This window comes from Saccoglossus kowalevskii, chromosome 22 (genome assembly GCF_978046115.1).
Source record: "Saccoglossus kowalevskii chromosome 22, keSacKowa6.1, whole genome shotgun sequence".
Taxonomy (NCBI): domain Eukaryota; kingdom Metazoa; phylum Hemichordata; class Enteropneusta; family Harrimaniidae; genus Saccoglossus; species Saccoglossus kowalevskii.
In genome coordinates this window covers 17,696,144-17,719,474 of record NC_140662.1, presented here as the reverse complement: position 1 = coordinate 17,719,474, position 23,331 = coordinate 17,696,144, and the positions used below count along the sequence as shown (strand labels likewise).

Here is a 23,331-nt window from a genome sequence, read left to right as displayed (position 1 = left end):
ATAACCATAAATTACATTAATTTTAAATTTGTGGTTATAAAATCGGTACTGAACACATTAATTTCATGAAATCCATCAACGCGAATGGTTTATACTATCCATTAAACACAACTGATCGTGTCAGATATCACCAGCGTGAAAACACTCAAGGTTGTTTATGAAGTTCAAACGACGACACGATTGAATGAATATTGTCTGAGAATGAATACGTACCGCTGAAAACATGTCACTCTTTGGTGAAAAGGTCGGTCAAGCGGCAATTGTGGCAGTCATGGATTAAAAGACATTTTCTGCGGGGAACAAAACAGCGAGGACGAAGATACCTGAGGACCACGCGTTTTGTATACAAAGTAATTGTCACGTGACTACCATTGAATTGAAATAAATTAAGTAATCGCTAGGCGTTGTTGTCAGTTGTCTTGGATTTAGTTAGAGGTTGCATATCGGCCGACGACGACGTTGAAAATATATAAAATCACCAGGTATGACAGTATTTTGTTGTTTTTAAACTTTCGTGGATGGTGTTGACGGTGAGTAATTTGTCACTGTCGTGCATCTTCACGGTCCTACAACCCAATATTCATCCATTGCAGTACTAGTATTTTTCGACCATGGAGCTAAAAACATCTTTTTTTTTTAGCTCCATGGTTCGATACAGCTGCGTGGTGCTGGATTATGCCATTGGGCACTCGCTCGGACTATAAGGTATTATAACGAGCTTTAGTTTTATATTTAATGCATGCAATTCGAACAAAACGAAAGGAGTGAACAAGAATACGCTATGGTGCATGGTACAACTGGTATACCACGTACCAGGAGGTATTTGTTTGGTGGCACGGCCATGCACAAGGTTAAGGTTACATGTATATGTATGAAACATATTTTAGTAGAACGGCGTTGCGTTCGATGCAATATACTAGCAGTGGAAACGTTGCAATGCGTAATTTATCGCGTTCAAAACTCTACAGTTTTGTATAAGTTGTCAATATGGGAATTTTAATTATCATCTGGTCTCGAATAACCACCTCGAGGTCTTTCACTTGCACCTCGCCTCAAGGCCAGTGCAAATCTCCTTAATTTGAATACTGATTGACACCAACTACCATCACGGAACAAATTAATTCACTGTAGTTAAACTGATTAGTTTAAAAAAGGTATTCCGATGTACTTCTGTGCTAGTTACATTAATTCTATAAAATAATACATTTTTCCCCAAGCATTCACACGAGTGAACCACGTCCAAAAAATTACACGGCACTTCTAATACACCCCGATTGAAGCGTTCAGAATTAATTGTTCACAGACGGTATAAATAAATAAATAAATAAATAAATAAATAAATAAATAAATAAATAAATAAATAAATAAATAATCAAAGATGCTGTACACCAATATGATCATGCATTAAATCGCAGCTTAAAGGGCGGTGGTTGTCGCACAGCGCGTGTTCAAATTTTGTATATACATACAATGTATTTTACACGCGTTGTGTACGTCGCTATGAGTCCTATATAAAACAGGACGCGGCGCGACGACCACCGCCCCTTAATTACATTGAATGTTTTAGATCAGTTAGGTGCGTCGAAATCTACAACTGAAGTCAACTACAATGTCACCGTGACCTTCACCTACCACTACACTTCTAGCCTGTTCGTTATCCCACTAGTTGTTCGCATTTCTTTTAAGGTTCATTCAACTATACGAACACATTCCCGGGTGAATTATTGATACACTGGGGGATGTCGCACTGTCAACAACAAACATTTCATTTTATTAGTTGTCAGTGTCAGAGATAATATAATAAAAGCCACCCAAATTATGTCACGCTATAACAATGCCGACTACAATGGAGGATCGGGATCATGACTTGGGAACGTCTCGTCGTCATTCAATAGCCACTCGATGCAGTGCTGTGTCACTGGGTGTGTCCGCATACTGTCTCGGTTCGTCCGATTGTTGAAAACACAGCAAGATATTGTGGCGTTATTTGAACAAGAGGAACAAATAACCAACACGTCAAAGGATTGTTGGTAAGATGCATTACTTTAAAAAACGTGTCGTACACCCGGGACGTTTGTAATCCAGAATCCGTACATTTAAAGGGCGGCAGTCGTCGTGCCGCGCCCTGTTCGATATGGGACTCATAGCTACGTATACAACGCGCGTAAGAAACATTGTTTATTTACATGAAATTCGAACACGCGCTGCGCGACGACCACCGCGCTTTAACTAATTGTCAATTTAGTTGGTAAATTCAAAAGTTGTGCGTGGGCGTATACGGTTTGCCCAGCTATCTATGAATTGCATTGGACCGGATAGTTGTTGTCACCAAATATATATGTGTAAAGTTATGTTTCATTTTGCATTATTTTTAAATATTCACAAACTAAACACACACCTCTGTAATTTTCATCAGGTATTAAACAGCGCCCAGGCATTATTCGTCAAATATTAAACGCCAATCTGAGCAACAGTCACCAACTATTGAACGCCATCCTGGGCAACCGTCGTCAACCAGTGAACGCCACTCTAGCAACAGTCACTAACTATTATGTAGCAATATACATTGAATATGTTCTGTGTTCGCTCACAACACACACGTTAGTATGGAACATTGACTGGTCTATGACGTCACTGTCTATATTATCACCTGCCGTGAAATTTAGTCATTATGTACCATATACTCTATATATCATCATGGGTAGAGTTTACAATATTCATCATTTAATTAACAATCTCGGCTCTGTCATTGTGATATTGTCATCACAAACTAGTTTTTTTTTTTTTATCTCATCAAACACGTTCAATTTTTCAATTTCATCAAATATACATCTTCTCTCGCATAAAAAGTAATACTAATATTTGAAGAATGTAATATTTCTTTCCATGTAATAACTCGAGAATCACTGACGTTGAAATGCCATCATCATTTTATTTCACTAATCGCACGTGATCTTACCGGATAAGGCAACCTGAAACCAGGACATATCCTTTTATCTCCGTTGTCACGTGACAGATTATGAGCCAATCACAACGATTGTAACAACAGTTAAATGTGATGAATAACATTAAACGACGTCACCCGGGCAATAGTATTTATCATATACCATCATCGTGGACAACAGTCAGCAAATAATGTCTCTTAACTTCATCCTTGGCGATATTCATCTAGTAATTTCGCCAACGATTGACACGGGTCGTTAAAAAAGTATTGCCCTAAGTAATATCAATCAATTAACAACACCCGGGCAATAGTCATCAAACTAACGAAACGACGATCAACCAGCCAAACTATGACATATATACATTATAATATCGTTTCATTTGCTATTACATTCAATGATACTCTCGGCGCAACAAAAGCGTTTCCTTCATGTTTATAAATATCTATAAAGATGAAATTAGCCTTTGTTACGCCAAGAGTAATGCATCAAACATAATGCATCTAGTCACATGGCTAATCTTTCTAAGAGAACTGAGAAAGATTAAATATCGCACAACATAACGCATGACATGGTTTGCAATGTAATCTGTGTTTCCTTATCTGATGGTGGGTAAGAACTATCCGCAAGGAACTGCTGTACAATTGACCTTATTCGAGAATAGCCACCGAGTTTGGTGCAATTCTGTATAAGGTTAAATAATTACTTTTACAAAATGGTCCATACAATTGTATTATCAGCCACAATAAAAATGTCTTGAAGCGAATCATGTTTTATAATTCTGGCAGTCACACTGAGATCAATGTCTTTCTACCTTCCATGATATCATAAACGTGATGGGGTGATTGAAGACCCTACAGGTTAACAACATCGATCTCAGTATTACCGCAAACAACTAAGTCGGTAGTCGTCGCGCCACGCATGTGCAAGATATATGGGTCTTATATAAACAAACACAGCGACTTTGACTGTTGCGTACAAAATAAGACGTTAGTAAGCTATAATTATGTATTTTTTAAGTGATTGGAAGGTATCGAAGGAGTCGCCGACGGTAATTAGTGCAAGTTGCGCCCAGGTCAAACCTCATACGTGTGATTCCCATTAGAAGAGCGCATTGGATTGTGGGAAAATCAATGTTTATCAACACAAATGTCACACATGCGCAGCGCGACGACCACCGCCCTTTAAACAAACACATAAGCCTTCCCCCGAAGTGTCAATAGTTTATATAGGAAACAACGTAGTTTTACCCCCAGAAATTAGCCTAGCTATAGCATTCTTTTAAGACATTGAGTGTCCCGTACACAAACTCTCACAGTAGAGTAGTGGAATATGGACTGGCGAAAGCAAGGGCTTGTCTTGCCATCGTCGTACCGACACCCCTTCAACTCCTGTCGATGCGCACGTCATTTTAAGATGGGTGGGGTGACGGCGATAAAAGTTAAGAGTGCTCGAAAATACTTACGTGTATATATTGAACAAAAAGATTACCCAACCCTTTCAGAATCATTCCGTGGCTTACGTTGTTTGGTAAACACAAATACCCTACAGTCGACCTTTTCCCTGTCGAGCATCGCTTTCTCTGTCCTGACTGACCCCTGTGTTGATTCAGCAGCTCGAAGGACACCTTCGTTTCAACCACGCCCGAGGTCGGTACCTCCATATATGTTAAGAATCATTCGGTTATGGTTCTCTAATTGTTGCACTGTGCAAACAAACGTTATATTCGACCTGCACGCAAGTAGCATTAAATAGGGTGAAGTCGATTGCACAGCACAAGGTAGCGATTCATACCTACGAGTTAGGGGGTATTCTGTTCAGCATTCGGTCATTTCACAGGTGTCTGTCTTTTTATTTCCAGACACAGCGATTTCCACATCAATGATCATGGGGAAATTCGGCACACTGGTTGCCATGGTGATGGCAATTTGTTGGATGTCTAACCTGATCAATGGGTAAGTCCTGGTAGCTTTACTCAGATGACACAACACGGACGATTAGTCAGCTGATTAGTACACCGCATACGTCACAAGGAATGGAAACCATTCAGTTTAAACCTTTGGCTACGTTTTGGAATTTCATTTCACGTTACCGGAAACCGGCCATTTTCGAAGATAGAGAAAAGAAAGACAGATATGTAATCATGTAACGCGTGAATATTTTCCCCACGCTCGTTACGCAATTAATACAACTGAAAGTACAATTTTCAACCAGCAGTTACGTTTATATGAGTATAGCTTGCTGAGAATTCTGTGGTAAACAAGAACTAGAAACGTTAGGGGATATTTCTCTTATGTGACTTTTCAATATAACATGATTAGGAATTGGAGGCATATTATCAAGGTTGGGCACCATATATTTATCTACACTGATGTTAGGGTGATGGGATATTGTGTGGGCTGGGTGTGTACATGTTAATCACAAACACCATGCGTTGTCCTTATGCTGAAATCAGTTGTAGCCAATGTGCGTTTGGTGCCTTCGGTGTTTCTGTTCAACTACAACACGTTTAGGTATCCGTATATAAAGAGTAAACACATAAACATAACGCAAAGTGCAAGCTATTCAATGCTCGCTTACACAGGCAGCGTAAGACGGGTTTAACTACCTGCGTAACCAAGCATGACGAAGTGCCGCTATCGACGGTGATCAACGAAACATGCCGGTGATTGCTCGAGTAAGTGCGGCATAATGTAATGAATAGGTCGATTTAGACATCGGATGAACGAAGAGTGTTTGGCCCAATTACTTAGCATATGTATATCAACCCATGCCACTGGAGGTGCATAAATAATCCCCAAACTCAAAAGTCTGGCCTAAATAGACAAAACTACCTAGGTATACTCATGATCACAGTTTTCTATTTTACTTCAGAGACGATGGAGGCAATATCTGCATATCTACTGGATCAAGAACTGAATTGGTGCCTGAAGTTGAAGTCAAGGAAGTCCGAAAAGTAGACTACCTGCCTTGCGGAGAATGTGGATGCGATACATGTATTGAATACAGGTAAAGAACTATTGTTACTACATGTAATTTACAATTGTTACTACAGGTAATATACAATTGTTACTACATGTAATATACAATTGTCACTACAGGTAATATACAACTGTTACTACAAGTAATATACAATTGTCACTACGGGTAATATACAATTGTTACTACAAGTAATGGTCAATTGTTACTACAGGTAATATACAATTGTTACTACATGTAATATACAATTGTTACTACATGTAATATACAATTGTCACTACAGGTAATATACAACTGTTACTACAAGTAATATACAATTGTCACTACGGGTAATATACAATTGTTACTACAGGTAATATACAATTGTTACTACATGTAATATACAATTGTTACTACAAGTAATGGTCAATTGTTACTACAGGTAATATACAACTGTTACTACAAGTAATATACAATTGTCACTACGGGTAATATACAATTGCTACTACAGGTAATATACAATTGTCACTACAGGTAATATACAATTGTTACTACAAGTAATGGTAAATTGTTACTACTGGTAATATACAATTGTTACTACAAGTAATGGACAATTGTTACTACAGGTAATATACAATTGTCACTAAAGGTAATATACAATTGTTACTACAAGTAATGGTCAATTGTTACTACGGGTAATATACAATTGTTACTACAAGTAATGGACAATTGTTACTACAGGTAATATACAATTGTCACTACAGGTAAAATACAATTGTTACTACAAGTAATGGTCAATTGTTACTACGGGTAATATACAATTGTTACAACAAGTAATGGTCAATTGTTACTACAGGTAATATACAATTGTTACTACAAGTAATGGTCAATTGTCACTACGGGTAATATACAATTGTCACTACAGGTAATATACAATTGTTACTACAAGTAATGGTCAATTGTCACTACGGGTAATATACAATTGTCACTGCAGGTAATATACAATTGCCACTACAGGTAATATACAATTGTCACTACAGGTAATATACAATTGTCACTACAGGTAATATACAATTGTCACTACAGGTAATATACAATTGTCACTACAGGTAATATACAATTGTTACTACAAGTAATATACAATTGTCACTACAAGTAATGGACAATTGTTACTACAGGTAATATACAATTGTCACTACAGGTAATATACAATTGTCACTACAAGTAATGGACAATTGTTACTACAGGTAATATACAATTGTTACTACAGGTAATATACAATTGTCACTACAAGTAATGGACAATTGTTACTACAGGTAATATACAATTGTTACTACAGGTAATATACAATTGTCACTACAAGTAATGGACAATTGTTACTTTAGGTAATATACAATTGTTACTACAGGTAATATACAATTGTCACAACATGTAATATACAATTGTTACTACAAGTAATGGACAATTGTTACTACAGGTAATATACAATTGTCACTACGGGTATTATACAATTGTCACTACAGGTAATATACAATTGTCACAACATGTAATATACAATTGTCATTACAGGTAATGGACAATTGTCACTACAGGTAATATACAATTGTTACTACAGGTAATATACAATTGTCACAACATGTAATATACAATTGTTACTACAGGTAATATACAATTGTCACAACATGTAATATACAATTGTCACAACATGTAATATATACTTGTCACAATAGGTAATATACACTTGTCAGCTCAAGTAATGAACAATTGTTACTACCCAGTTCAGCCTAGTGGCACAGTGTAAGCCATCTATCATTCGCCGAGTAGTTTATAAATAAATAAACGCTGCTCGGACTGATAAGTATGATATAAATACTATATAAATAAATATAAATACTTTTAATAGTTATTTAGGACTACGATTACCAAATATTATCTTCAATATATCATAACATTCGCCGAGGCGTATTTCTCCAAATTTCGTATAAATAAAAAAAACGACATAACTCGACAATTGTTTTAATCTGTGATGACCTTCACATTTGTGATACAGCAACGCTGATTGGTGGCGCGCTCAATCAAATGGCTCAATTTAGCTGCAGTGAAATACAGCTTTTCCTTACACGATCAAAAACTGGTTCGTTGTCCGGTTATGAATGGCCGGCTTTAGCGAAACCGTGCGATTCGGACGATGTGTAATTTTATACAATAATAAACATTAATACCGGTACTTTTATTTCACACCTAGCACCGTCTTTGTGAATCGTACAACATACGAGAATCGCACAGTATACTATAACATTGAAGAGTGCTGCAAAGGCTGGGCTGGAGAAAACTGTGACATACGTAAGTTACAATTTCAAACGTCGTCAACTTTACAGACGGGAATCGCAAATGTCCGTCATGTTATGGGGTGTATGCCGTCCAAAAGCGCCCGCAGCGGCGATGGGCTACATTTGATGATGAACGTTGTACTGTATTCTTCAAATGTAAGCATACAGCAAAGAGCTGCAATGCAAACGAATAATTTCGGGAAAAAATGGTTCACGTTTTTATGGTTACCCCATAAAACATAAATATTCATGTTGTCGCCAGGTTTGCGATGACAATACTATATCTCAGAATACTAGTATGACCGTCACGTTAAGTCATTGTTCATTTTTCATTCTGAGGTAAAGTCAATGTTCATTTGTCATTCTGAAGTGAACGTGAATTAAATACATATGGAAAGTCTATCAATGTTGTTTGTAATAACATGCGTAACCCAGTCGTCATGACTGTGAGTGAGCATGAGTTTTATGGAGTGGACTACTACTCGAGTCAGGCACAAAGCAAACTATGTACCACTAAACGTATATAGGGAAACGCCCAAAGTTCAACCAGTGTCACCTGCAGGCCCGTAGCCAGAACTTTTGAATAGGGGGTTCGAAACAACAATAATATATTTGATGTGAAACGTGTGAATTTTATTATATTCAAAAAGTGAGCTCTGTTACAGACATTTTTATATTCTCGGTTTTAAATTCAATTGGTTTACTTTGTGTTACGTTGGTAAGTTATTTCACATAACATCTTTGAACTATTTTACCATTTTGAGAAGGGGTCCTGAGCCATTCCCCACCCGCAGACAAACATACCCACACCCATGATCCACCACGGCAAAATGTTGTACACAAAAAAGACAAGACTGTACGTATCTTAGCATTATTGTCTAAGCATTTTAAGGTAGAATGCTACTCACGAGGTTTTTCGCTCTTTGCAGATGTTCGCGCACATAAAAGTGACACGATTTCATGTCGAAATATGTCTACAATTATTCATTTTAATATTAGTAAATTCTGTATTATGTAATTTTATTTCTGTGCAGGGCCTCAGCCCATGTACAAAATGTAATGGGTAGAAAAGTGCACAGCACGTTTTAAAAACAATACAAAATCCATGCAAACATATGGTACTAAGTTAAGCTAGATTCATATTCATCTCGTCGCTTGAAAACTTTTAAAAGATACAGAGCTAGTAGATATATGGTGTGGCAGTTTGTGTAGCGACGAAGTAAGCCTAGATTGTCAGTATTTGCATAATTGCAAATACTATCATTATATAATGGACATATAAAAACAAATTGAATTTCATTCTCTACCATGCTAAATTCAAACGTATCACTGCAAAAACTACAAATTTATTGATCAAACTGTATTTTTGTATGTCTGCCTAATTCAACATTATGTTTATGGCCAAAACAGCGAAAACTCGTCATAAATATTTTAGTCTATAATTGCTTGCCAATAAATTTCCCAGGTTATAATACTACTTTGATTTTTTCGAAAGTACACAGCTTGGATGATTGTGAAATTGAGGCATGCCATTCTTGCTAGCAATGTTTTATTCTTTGAGTAAATATCTCTAAGAAATTTGCAGTATCTACAACTTGTTTTTCCAACCAGACAATGCCGAAACCATATTTGAACAGGAGATTTTTATATGGGTTTTCCAAGTAAGTCTGCTGGTCTTGTCTAATCGTTTAAGCATGATATAACATGTTTTGGGGTTCCAGCTATTTTATACTTCAAGTAATTTTAACCAATACAGCGCTTGAAATAACCACAGCATAATGGCAGCCTTCCACATTCGTCCAACATCGCTACATTGTTTGCACAACTATTTACGCTAGGTAGATATCTGCAAAATGTTGTCTGTACCCTCTCGATTTCCGAATTTTCGTACCCCCATATCGCTACCATAAGAACTGGCTGACACAATGATTGCATCAAACAAATTAAATGCACTAACCAATGGCATACTACCAAGTTTCTTACAGTATGTAAATTTGTTGGTTCACTGTAAATCTTTTTTCAGAGGGCGGTAAAGTAATATGCATATAGTGGTAGTTTAGCAGCGTTCTCAGTAGACTTCAATGACTACATCTGTTTTGTATGAACCCACTAAAAATATAGTAAATTTTCTAAGACATCACAAAATCAAAGAAAGCTTAGAAAGAACTCCCATGTGCTGAGAGTATTGGAGACACATTAAATATAATTCGAAATTACTTAGCTGAAAACTAATTATGCAAATCAGAAAATTAATATGACCAGATTTGAGTGTAAAACTAATGAGGTCTGCGCAATGTAACAGAAAATCTATGTCTCCAAGTTTAATTGAAATGTGATTAGAACCAAAAAATTATGAATTATTATGCTTATTAGGGAATTAATATGAACAGATTTTTACCCCAAACTAATTAGGTTTGTACATTGTCCTAGAGCATCTTTGTACTAAGTTTCATTGAAATGGATCAATTAGTACCGTGAAAACCCCAAAATTTCGACCCCTCTAAAAATTCGACCGCCTGTTTATTTGCCGGGTTTCGGTGTTTTATTTACCTCAAAATTTTCGACTCCACTAAAAATTGCCGACTCATTCTTATTCGAAAATTTCGACCAGTTTTAGTTTTCACCCAAACGAAAAAAAAACGATGTGAGCGTTCAAACGGGACCTTCTTCGAAAGCATGAATCCGGGTTTCTGATTGACTGTGAGATTTTTATTTTATTGGTAACGAAAATATATTCTAAATAAACGAAGTTTCAAATAAAAACGAACATGCTGCGTTTCTGAATTGTTGATTATTACTGTACTCAGTAGTGATTATAATAATGTACACAAAATAAATTTGTTGAATGGTTATGAAATACAAATAAAAGTCAACTTAGTTTCATCGTAAGCGAATGATTCCGGTCTCGTATAAACGTTTGATGCTGTAGGATATCCGCCATGTTCTCTTTGGTCAAATAGGTCAAATCGCTAATTAACCAATCAAAAAGCTGGATGATGCCAACGTGTTCAAATTACCATAGCTTATTTAAATATGTTAATGTTATTGAACGCAATGCGGAAGAGATTGATATTGTAGTACGATATTTTGGCTTGGATTTTGATGCGAAAACGGCATGATTTTTTTTAAATAAAAAAATTAGTTGTTTTTAAAAAATAAACTGGTCATCTGAAGAATAATTTAACATTGTTCACAGTGATAACAGCTCATTCTCGAAAGGAAGCTTACCCGCTCACGCTAGTCACGATAAAAATCATACACGTGTACTCTTGAATAGACAGACGTCAATGACTACGGTAAAACTTACTCTATTTTAGCCGGCAGGATTGATTGAAATGTCCGAAAAATGACGCCAAAATACACCTTAAAAGTCCCATTTTATTTTCTTAAATCCCATTTTATTTTTTAATCCAAGGGCGAATTTACGGCAGAATTTGGTCCCTCAAATAAGGGACACGTGAGCTTTGATTCTAACCGGATACATTGCACTGGGTCGGTACCTGTACTTCGAACATTCGCAAGTTTTCCTAGGTAGTGCGAGACAGCTTTGTCTTTTGACCTATTAGTTTTGAGCTGACCCCTTCTCCGCGTCTTGATGTTTTGTTTTGCTTGTCATAATACTCACTGATTGATGACTTTGTTTAGATTTTGAGTTACAACTCGGCCACGACCTTTGCTTTTACCGTGAAACATGAGGAAGTTTACGTCAATTGACGGACATTGCATTTTTTAAAAACTAATGAAGCACACTGTCTATCATCCCCATTTTTTCATTTGCTGATTTCTATTCAGAAAAATTCGACCGTCCGAAAATGCACCTTAATTTTGACTCTAAAAACACGTCACATTCCTAACACCAATTATTTAAAACCGGTCGAAATTTTGGAGTTTTTACGGTACTTTAGATATCAGTGTGAAAGCTTAAAATTGGTTAATTATGCAAATTAGGTAATTAATATGTACAGATTGTAACCCACAATTATTCAGGTCTGTCTATTGTCCTACAGCATCCATGTACATTCATTGATATGTGATGTATAGTACCTGAGATATCAGTGTGAAAGTTGGTTAATTATGCAAATTAGGTGATTAATATGCACAAATATTTACCGGAAACTAATTGGGTCTGCATAATTCTAGATTCATTGAAATGTGATGATTAGTACTTTAGATATCAGTAGAAAAGCTGAAAATTAATTATGCAAATTAGGTAATTAATATGCACAATTATTTACCCTAAAACTAATCAGGTCTCTGCATAGTCCTAAAGGATCTATGTACCAAGTTTCATTGAAATGCGATGATTAGTACTTGAGATACCCATGGAAAAGCTGAAAATTAACTAATTATGCAAATTAGGTGATTAATATGCACAAATATTTATCGAAAACAATCAATCTCTGCATAGTCCTTGAGTATGTAAGTACCAAGTTTCATTGAAATGTAATGCTAACTACTTATATCAAATGCTGAAAATTAATTAATTATGCAAATTAGGTAATTAATATGTACTGATATTACCATAAAAACTATCAGGTCTGTGCAGTGTCGTATGACATCTATGTACCAAGTTTCATTGAAATGTGATGATTAGTACTTGAGATATCAGTGGAAAAACCGAAAATTGACTAATCATTATGCAAATTAGGTAATTAGTATCCACGGGTTATTACCAAAAACTAATCAAAACCTAGCATTAGTTCAGAGCATCTATGTACCAAGTTTCATCAAAATCCAATGAGTGGTTGTTTAGATATCAGTGGAACAGTCATGGAACCACTAAAAAATAGCTAATTATCATGCAAATTAGGTAATTAACGAGCATGGATTTTTACCAAAACCTAATCAAATCTGCGCATTGGCCCAGAGCATCTATGCACCAAGTTTCATCAAAAACCGATGTATGGTTCTTGAGATAGCAGTGGAACAGTCACATACACACATACAGACACACTAACTGCAAAGACTCCCATTTTGTGCTTCGCACATGGGAGTCAAAAAACGTATAAAAATCTGTTTGAAAAATATGATTCATCGCACAGTTTCCATGCTGAAGCAACACTGTGGGGTAAATTGTTGGCTGCCAGAAGCTCTACGACCTATACAACTCGTGATAATAAATCTTTCTCAAATCATTTTTTTATTGATCTGTTTAACCCGTAGCTGTACACTATTGTCCAACAAGCCATGGCACAGTCCCCGTTAGTTATCAACTTTAAGACATAAAGTTTTGTTTATAGTAATATAGCTGGAATATAAACATGTCAGGAATATGATGATTGTTTAACATTTAAATGATTGACATTTGTATTTGATCGTCAAACGAGAGATATTGCTCTGGAACAGCATTAATTAAAACAAAATCAGCCATTATGAATATATGTATAATGAATATATGAAATTTGAACATACAATGATACAATTATACAATGATGTATAAAAACAAGTTTTTTAGCACAAAAATAGCCACCATTAGGCCACTTTGAAAAGGATCGTCAAACCAATATATCCGTATATCTATGACATGATGTATAATGAATATTAAAAACTTGAACATAATCAGTCAAAACAAGTCAGACATTAAGTCATTAAAATAAAATGGCCACCGGACAGCCATTTTGAGTCTGATCTGAAAAATAAAATGACGTGCATCAGGAACCTGTAATGTCTAATGTATGTACCAAGTTTGAACGAAATCCATCCCATAAATGCCAGAAATGCTTGATATTTGATGATTTTTTTAGCACAAAAATGACAACCATTCGGCATTTTGAATAGGATCGTCAAACCAATATCTATCTATGAAATGACGTATAATGAATATTTAAAATTTGAACATAATCAGTCAAAACAAGTTGGAAATATGGGTCTAGAAGCCCATTCATTAAAACAAAATGGCCGCCAGTCGGCCACTTTGAAAAGGATCGTCAAACCAATATATCCGTATATCTGTGACATGATGTATAATGAATATTAAAAACTTGAACATAATCAGTCAAAACAAGTCAGACATTAAGTCATTAAAATAAAATGGCCATCGGACAGCCATTTTGAGTCTGATCTGAAAAACAAAATTATTTGCATCAAGGTCGCATAATGTCTAATGTATATATCAAGTTTGAAGAAAATCCATCTGTAAACAGCCGGGAAATGCTTGATTTTGATGATTTTTAGTACAAAAATGGCCGCCATTCGGACATCTTGAATCAGATCGTGAAACAAATTGACGTGCATATGTATGATATCATGTATGATGTATGTGTGAAGGTTGATTGTGATTAGTCCAGGCATTTCTAAGATACGGGTCCGGACGCACGCACAGACGCACGCACGCACGCACGGACACACGGAGGTCAAACATAAGTCCCCGTTTTCGGACTTCGTCCGAACGGGGACTAATAACACAGGCTACACGTACTAATACAATAAGTTGACTACATTTGGCTGATACACATAACAAAACAGTATATATGCCATCATTAACTTGCAGAATACAAAACTAATGAACCAAATTAGGAAAGTACTGTGTCGTGTTGTCGTGTCAATTCCGTTTGATCCCCACGCTTTAGTAATTGAGCGAACACTAGCATAAAACAAACGGCCCTATTCAGGACCACCACTTCCTTCAAAGAGTGACTACCATTACATTATTGTTTCAATGCTGTTTTAATATTTAACATTAGCTGCTTGAACGCGATCTTCATTACACCATAGCGGAATCACCGAATAAAAGCTTGCCCATTTATAACAACTTTTTTTATTTGCTGCTGTTGAGCTGAAACGGCGTAAGTTCACCATTGACATTTAAATTCCGTGATCACTATACAATTTTGGCTGAGTCTGATAGTTACATCACGGAGTCAAGTGATTCAAACGATGATAAATATTTTAATTAATACTGTTTGTTTTATTATGTTCTAATCTACGATCATAAATCTATTCACCTCCAAAATTTAGGGGGTTCGTCCGAACCCCCCGAACCCCCCAAACTACGGGCCTGTCCTGCGCGCACTTCTGTTGATTGGCCCGACAATGCTTCATGTTGTTGCCGCGCAACAGTTAATTATTACGTGACATGTATTGGAAAATTTTAGTTTTGTTTCTAGACCGGTATATATAACCGGTAGTCAGCCACGAAGTTGCGTTGCTCTAAAGTGACGTAGTGCATATATATTCAATGGGTCACGTGATGTAACCATTCTCTGTTACTAATAATAACTGCTCACAACTTTGTTTCTAGCTCTGTGTAACCCACATTGCGAGGACGGTTCCGTATGTGTGGCACCAGACACTTGTAGCTGTCCCCCTGGCTATGAACTTGACGATGGCGAGTGTGAAGGTAAGAATCCGGCTGAAGTCAGTGGTTATCAATATCAACTTCATAGTAGTGAATCGCGATACTGGATCTTACAATTACGAAACTATCAATTGTTTTCGTGTCGATGACGAATATATGTTTATCTGAATATTGCATTAGTGATCTCTGTGGATAAAAGAGAAACGAGTTAAAGTTTTTGATATGTAAAATAAGACTGTCGAAATGTGCGCCAGACTGCGCCATCAACGTCAGCGTAATATTGAGTACCATCAAACTTGCAATTCAAAAACTACTTGGTGTAATAAATCACAATTATTATTATATATAATTATTTTTATGAAGCAGATTTTGACATAAGACACAGTATCGCCACATCAAAGTCGACATACTTGTATTCTAAAACATCCCCGACGTTGTATTCTCACAGATAATGGCGAATACAACACTACAAATGTCATATATATGCTTAATTCTCACAGATATTGACGAATGCGATACTGCAAATGACGGAGGCTGTGAACACGACTGTGAAAACACCGACGGTTCTTATCACTGTGAGTGCGATGAAGGTTATACCTTGAACGAGGATGGTCGGTCATGTGACTTCCAATGTAACGGTATGTTAAAATTTGTCCAAAATCAGGAATAAAAACAACAAACATATTTCTTAGAAGATTTGGACCCGTAAAGAAACCACGATTTGGACCCACAGCTCAGCGTGGTCCGCCATAATTCCCTGGTCAAGTAGGATGATTTTACACGAGGGGGGGGGGGGCTATTCCGGAGATACAGAACAGCGATACAGAACACTGATATTCGTTTCAGAAGAAAGGTTCTGGGGACCTCCAGACTGTATGTGAACAAATACGATCTGTGTCACAATTATGTGTCAAATATTGGTATTTGTGGTCGGTGAATAACATTTAAAAACGACAAATCAACATACGTTTTAGAAAAAAACGACAACTTCAGTTGTGTAGACGTTCACGGAAAAGTGTACTACTCGCTTCCTATTCATGCTTTGATTGGAATTGAAACGTTTTGGTGACGTTTTATCACGTTTGAAAAAAAACAGTATCTAAATATTAGTAACTGTCGCTATTGCTTCAGACAATACGTTGACCAACGAATTACTAAATCTTGTAAGCTAACATCTCGAAGAGAGGGACACTCCCATAAATGGAGTATGTGCCGCAGTTTTGATTCCCATTTTATAGATTTTCAGCCATTTTTGTGTGAAAAACGCCCATTTTCAAGCCCCCAAAACGCCCTAAAATGTCGATATTAACTACTGGCTGAGGAGTCTAACATCGCTCGACGTGTAATGAAATTCATACAATTTGTGTCAATAGGTCTTATACTTTTTTTTTCACAGTGATAAACTCCAAGTGTATCGACTGCAGTCGCTACCAGATCTTCACCGCCCGATCAGAGACTGGCGAAATCACTTGGCTAGAAGCCAAGGAAACGTGCGAGAACCTCGGTGGCGTGTTGGCCATGTTAAAAACACAGAAGATAAACAAGCAAGTTCGTCAATACATATACAGTAACAATCTGGATGCTGAAGTCACCAAGGGCTTCTGGTTCGGGTTGCACGATCGTAACCAGGAGGGAGACTTTGAGTGGATGGACCAGACAAAACTGGCTGATACTGGATTCACATACTGGGCTGATGACAATCCTAATAACAATGATAAGAAAGACGTCAATGGACAGGACTGTGTACAACTATGGTTTGTATTGTCTTCATAACAACGAATTATACTGTAGAATACTTTATTTTTGCTTGGAATTTATTTTCGCTGAAGAATGATTCAGCAAAAATGAATTCCAGCTAAAATAAAGTATTTTACAGTATATTTATACAACTGCCAAACTTGCTAGATCGCTACATCCTTATAACCAAACTGTTGAGCGAATTCTTCACGACGTTCATGACTTCAAATGCATCCAATTGTTCGTAAACATGGCTTAATTTGGAGATAAGAATTACTCATCTAATTGTCGGCAATTTTGAAATCGACGTTTGGTCAGAATTAGACAACAGTTGATAATTGCAAACAAAGTGTTCAACATCTACTTGATTTTTCAAACTGACATTTTCTTGAAAGCGTTGTTGGGTTCATTGGGATTTGTTTTGTCGTTTTAGGAAAGCGTCAAGCTTTAAGTGGGACGATGACTACTGCAGTGACGATGCCAACCTCAGAAAGAAAGGATATATCTGTGAATTTAACAGTAAGTAATAAACAATTGCACTGCTTAAACTCTGTTTCATGTGCTCAGTATGTTAATGACACAGTCAACTGAACTCGTAGATATAATTACCAGACCATCTCTACTTACAACCCGGTATAGTACCAAGGCGATACTCGACGTACGCACTGTACTGGCAAGTACCACTTACAAATATCGTTGAAAGCACAACCTAGTTTTGGCGTTTGATATGACCATGAACAAGAACTACAAGCATAATTGTTAATTGGAACTAATCTATATATTATTTTCCATTACAGTTTGTGGGTGCACGTGCGACTTGCGTCCATGATCCAATCAACAGCCTCGTCGGAAATGACGTAGAGAGTTACCAGGAGCATCAGTATATATTTCCGCCCTGGTACTTGATAGTTACATATATAACCTACCAAGGGCTGATGATGGCTAGGGGTTTGCAGCCAGCATAATTTGCGATTACGATATCACCAATCACTTACACATGTGCATGCCGTTCTAAGATGCAATACACCTGTACACGGAAGAGAAATTTTTTATCACCTCCTTCCATGTCTATAAAGCATTTTGACCCCCCCCCCCATGAGAAGGAGGAATAGACAGAACAGAGAATTTCCCTGACAGAAATATTTAAAGTACGTTTCAAATAATTATTTTTCCAATGGCCTTGTATTATACTGTATGTACTACGAATTTGCCTGTACATCCGATAACCTAGGCTTATATTTACCAATTTCAATTTCCAGTGGGAGCAAGATTGATTGGCGCATGCGTGGAACTTACAAATGAATTCCACGCCGTTCGTAAAATATGAACTGTATCGCCTGTCATCTAGTATATGATTATGCAAGTTGTGAATCTTTATCACTCATCTGCCATCGATTAATATGTAATATTCATACTTTTATATCTATTATTTTATCATCTCGCATTTGTATAGTTCTGTCACGTTATATTTTATAATAAATATGTAGAACTATAATGAATGCGAATGTTTTCTGGATATCTACCTCAATAAGAGTGAGTGAGTCATTCCAGCAGTACTTTCCATCTTATTATCAATTTACTCTGCTGCTATTTTCTGGATCGGAATATCTCCGTTCATTGAGTTCAGTTAGTCATTGCAGCAGACTGAAGCTTTTAACTGGTTTCTCGTGGGTTTTTTTGGTATATCAAATATATATGCAGTATATAAAAGTAAAATAACTTCATCACGTAGTATATCAATTATTGTTTGGTTTATGCGGTAAATAAATGTACAATCACGTGGTATATCAATTATTATTTTTTTTGCAAATCATTTGTAAAAGTTTATATTATAATTATTGATATTGGAAAATAATGCTGATATACAACAAGTATAATTATCATTCAAAAAAGTCACTATACAAATGAAGTCATCGCAATAATCACTAATTTATGGGTTTTTATACCCACACACTAGAACACGAGACAGAGACAGACACAGACAAGGCAAGAAATCGCACAATATTTTGATAAAGGAAAAGAATACATTAACAAATTATAGAGTTTCAGTATTTTATAATTTTTCCCCGTTTCCCCCATTTATTGTTTTGTTTAGCAATATTCTCTTCTAGATGAATAGTTTGTTTCATTTTTTCAATGAATAATTTAAAGCTTGGTTTAGAATTGCTTGACAATTTACTTTGACTCCAAAATTAAATATCACATCCTTCCTATTAATGCTGATGTTTTCGAAAGCGATATTTGTCCAGATTTGTTTAAAGCTACGCCAGAACTTCTGACTCTCCTCACATTCCCACAACATGTGTTCCAAATCTTCATTTTGGTTACAGTTATTACATTTGTCATGACTAATTTTCTTGTTTCGGTGTAGAAAAGCATTTGTGGCAAGTATGCGATGTAGTATTTTTTATTGAAATTCCCGTCATTTTTTCTTGGAATGTTATCTGTTTGATTTTTTGCCATGCTTCTTTCCAGTCAACATTATCTGCATATCCATTCTTGACAAACGTGCTTACAGAAGTGGCTTCCTCGAATTTAGAACGTTTCAAAACAGTGTAGTAGTCGCGACATTTGAAATTTGCACATTGTTTGTAATTTTCACCACCAGGTCTTGTATGCATGGGTAACTTATTTTGGTTTAGTTCCAATTTCTATTTTCTAGAGATGACATTTATTAAACCGCAATATGCAATACAATCCACCTTGATATTAAATTTATTTTGGAACTGAATATGTGACAAAATCTCCCCCATATCATTGGTTAGATCACATATGTACTTCACCCCGTGGTTTAACCAGTTGCGATAAAACACAGATTTTCAGTAAGTACATCTTTAATGTTCCAAATAATGTGCGCACCTGAATTAGGTTCTGCACGCATTTGAGATTGTCGGATCAATCCAGTAACAAAAAGTGTCGTTAGGGTAGATATATTGACTGGCAGCGAAGCGATTAAATAATTACAGATGATGAGAAAATTCAGTCCTCCTAATTTATTGAAATATTAATTTGGGAAATGAGACTATGGTGCTCGTGATTTTAATATTCTATTTATCCACGATAATTTAAAGCTTTATTCATCAGTTCGAGATCTACACTGTTCACACCACCTTGTGAACAATCTCCAAGTATGGTGTTATTTTTAATATGATGCTTTTCCCTCACCACAGGAAATTGAATAGATAGTCAGTTGCTTTCCTAATGCCATCAACTGGTACTGACATATTGTTCATAGTATAGATTATCTGCGAGGCTCCAAAGCATTTTTCTAGCAATGCTTTAGCTTGAATAGTTAAATCTTGCGATTTCCGAATATAAAGTTTATCTTTCATTTTTTGAAGTTTACCCCAAAAGTTCAGTTTTTTATTTTCACTTTTGTCATGACCTAAATACACACAAAGTACCCAAACTGGGGTCAATGTTGGGGATAAGCCTTGTGGAAGCACCCACTCCCCGTTCTGATTACCAATTAGAATTAGTTCTGTCTTCTCTAAATTAAGGGTCAAACCAGTCAGTTTACTGAAATCCGATAACATCATTAAGAAAATTTGAATAGACGAGCTGAGCTGTCTTTGAGCATCAGTGTTGTGTCATCTGCATATGCAGAAAATTTTTGTTCGTGCCTGGAATCTAATACCTTTAATCTGTTTGTTTTTTCTTATATGAATGGTGAGTACTTCTATCGAAATAACAAAGAGCGCAATAGATAAGGGACATCTTTGTCGGACCATCTGTGTAACGCAAACCACCCAGTACCGTTACCGTTATTCATAACGCAACTTTGAATATTTGTATAAAATGTTTTTACCCATTTGATTAGTGAAGGCCCGAAGTTAAATAGTTCTAAGGCTTTGTACATAAATGATCACTCTAAAGAATCAAAGGCTTTTGCATAGTCTAAGAATAACAGTGCTGCCTGGTTTCCAGTTACTTCACACCATTCAATTATCAAATGAATGTTATTTGTGATACGCTTGCCCTTAATGAAGGCAGACTGATCTTCGTGGATAATAAATGGTAACACTGTTTTCAATCTAGCAGTTATACAACGGCTTGCTAACTTATAATCTGTATTTAGAAATGAAATAGGTCTCCAATACTTGATATGTAGTACATCTTTCTCAGGTTTTGGTAATAAAGTAATCACAGCTTGTTTCGGGGTTACAGAGAGAGATACATTGTCATATGCATAATTTAGGGATGCCAGTAAACAATCGCTAATATTTCCCCAAAATCTCGAATAAAATTTAGGCGAGATGTCATCACAACCAGGAGTTTTATTTTTTGGACTATTCTTAAGTGCTTTAAGTAGCCCATCTTCAGTAATCTCTTCGCATATACGTGATTGTTCTTGATCTAGAGCTGGAATATCGGATGTTTCAAAAACTTGGCAGTTTAAATTATTTTCAGGGTTTGGTTTGGAGTACAGGGCTTCATAGAATTCTTTTAACACTTTTAAAATCTTTTCCGAATCTGTGATATCCGAGTCCCCCTGTTTGAGTTTGTCAATGGATTTCTTTTTATAATTGTTTCTAAACTAAGGAAATATTTGTTGTTCTTTTCCCCATAATGGTACCAATTTACTCGTAATCGAATAATAGATCCCCGTGTTTGTTTTTAAACTTTTCATATTCTATTAAAATGTCATTATCGAGTGTGTCATCGATGTGTTCTTCCGAATTGTTGTAATTACTTTGTTCAGACTATTCTCTATGATACACAAATTCCTTTGCTTGTTTTTGCTGTAAATAATTCAGATATTCAGATATTCAAAAGTCTGTTGAGCATTGTGTTTTAAAAGAAAACATTTTCTCTCCAAAATCAAAGCATTTATTTCTTTCACATAAGCTTCATCGATTAGGAGACTTATTTAACTTCCAAAACCCCGGTTCTCTTCCAGAATCGTTTTTTTCAAAACTCACGGTGATCATGCTATGATCAGTGCGAATGCATGGTGCGATGTTACAGTTTTTGACCGTGTTGGGTAAACGTTCTGGGACCACAAAATAATCTAATCTGGAACCTGAATTTCCGCGCCTCCAAGTGAATCGAAAATTTGATGGGTTTAATTTTCTATATAGGTCAACTAATTTCAAAGCATCCATCAAGTTATGAATTGTTCTTCTAGCAGGCCCTTTATTATCAAATCTACTCCCACGTTTATCAATAATCGGGTTTAAGGGTACGTTAAAGTCTCCAGCAATAATACAGTTTGAGTAAGGGAAGTTAGAATTAATTAATTAATTTTCAGTGAAAAACACTACCTGTTCGTTCTCTTATAGCATTTAGGGCATATAAATATTTGCAATAACGAAAATGTAATCCCCACTGCACAATTCTACAATGATGTATCTGCCTTCCGAGTCTTAAACATGTCTCCACCTTCAGATCACTAGCCTTATCACTATCATATGAGTGATTGTCCGTCGTCGTCCGGGTCAACTTTTTACATTTTCAACTTTTTCTTGAAAACTACATTCTTATTGCTTTGATACTTGTTCATTTCGTGATGATATCTTTAATTCTTTAATTTTGATGAATATTTTTGTCATTTTTTGTTAAAGTAATATTTTCGACTTCTTGTTGAAAACCGCAAGTCTGATTGCTTTGGTATTACATATATAGGTACTTTTACTATAGGTAGACAGACCTCTTTCAGATTCGTTCATTTTGTAATGATCTTTGATTCTCTAATTTTGATAATTTTTTTTTTAATTTTTCGTAAAAAGTGATATTTTCGACTTCTTGTTAAAAACCCCAAGTCTGATTGCTTCAATATTATATATATAAGTACTACATGTGGACCGCTCTCAGAATTGTTCATTTTGTGATGATATCTCTAATTTTGATGAATATTTTTGTCATTTTTGGTAAAAGTAATATTTTCGACTTCTTGTTGAAAACCGCGAGTCTGATTGCTGTGGTATTACATATATAGGTACTTTTACTATAGGTAGACCTCTCTCAGATTCGTTCATTTTGTAATGATCTTTGATTCTCTAATTTTGATGATTTTTTTTTAATTTTTCGTAAAAAGTGATATTTTCGACTTCTTGTTTAAAACCGC

At 35.9% G+C, this 23,331-nt stretch overlaps 1 protein-coding gene across 5 annotated transcripts; it reads left to right on the top strand.

Moving 5' to 3' along the window:
- Positions 1–397: 397 nt before the first annotated feature.
- On the top strand, positions 398–18,759 carry LOC100367189 (uncharacterized). Of its 5 annotated transcripts, XM_085495666.1 has the most exons (10): positions 450–482; positions 641–705; positions 4,804–4,897; positions 5,817–5,951; positions 8,146–8,243; positions 15,471–15,569; positions 16,028–16,165; positions 16,924–17,281; positions 17,698–17,783; positions 18,062–18,759. In XM_085495666.1, the coding sequence occupies exons 3-10, from the start codon at positions 4,824–4,826 to the stop codon at positions 18,091–18,093; spliced, it is 1,020 nt and encodes a 339-aa protein (XP_085351792.1). In that variant the 5' UTR covers positions 450–482; positions 641–705; positions 4,804–4,823; the 3' UTR covers positions 18,094–18,759. The 5 variants fall into 5 exon arrangements, with proteins under 5 accessions (XP_085351789.1, XP_085351792.1, XP_085351790.1 ...); XM_085495663.1 differs by lacking the exon at positions 641–705 and having other exon boundaries at positions 398–482; XM_085495664.1 differs by lacking the exons at positions 450–482; positions 641–705 and adding an exon at positions 1,934–2,030.
- Positions 18,760–23,331: the final 4,572 nt, after the last annotated feature.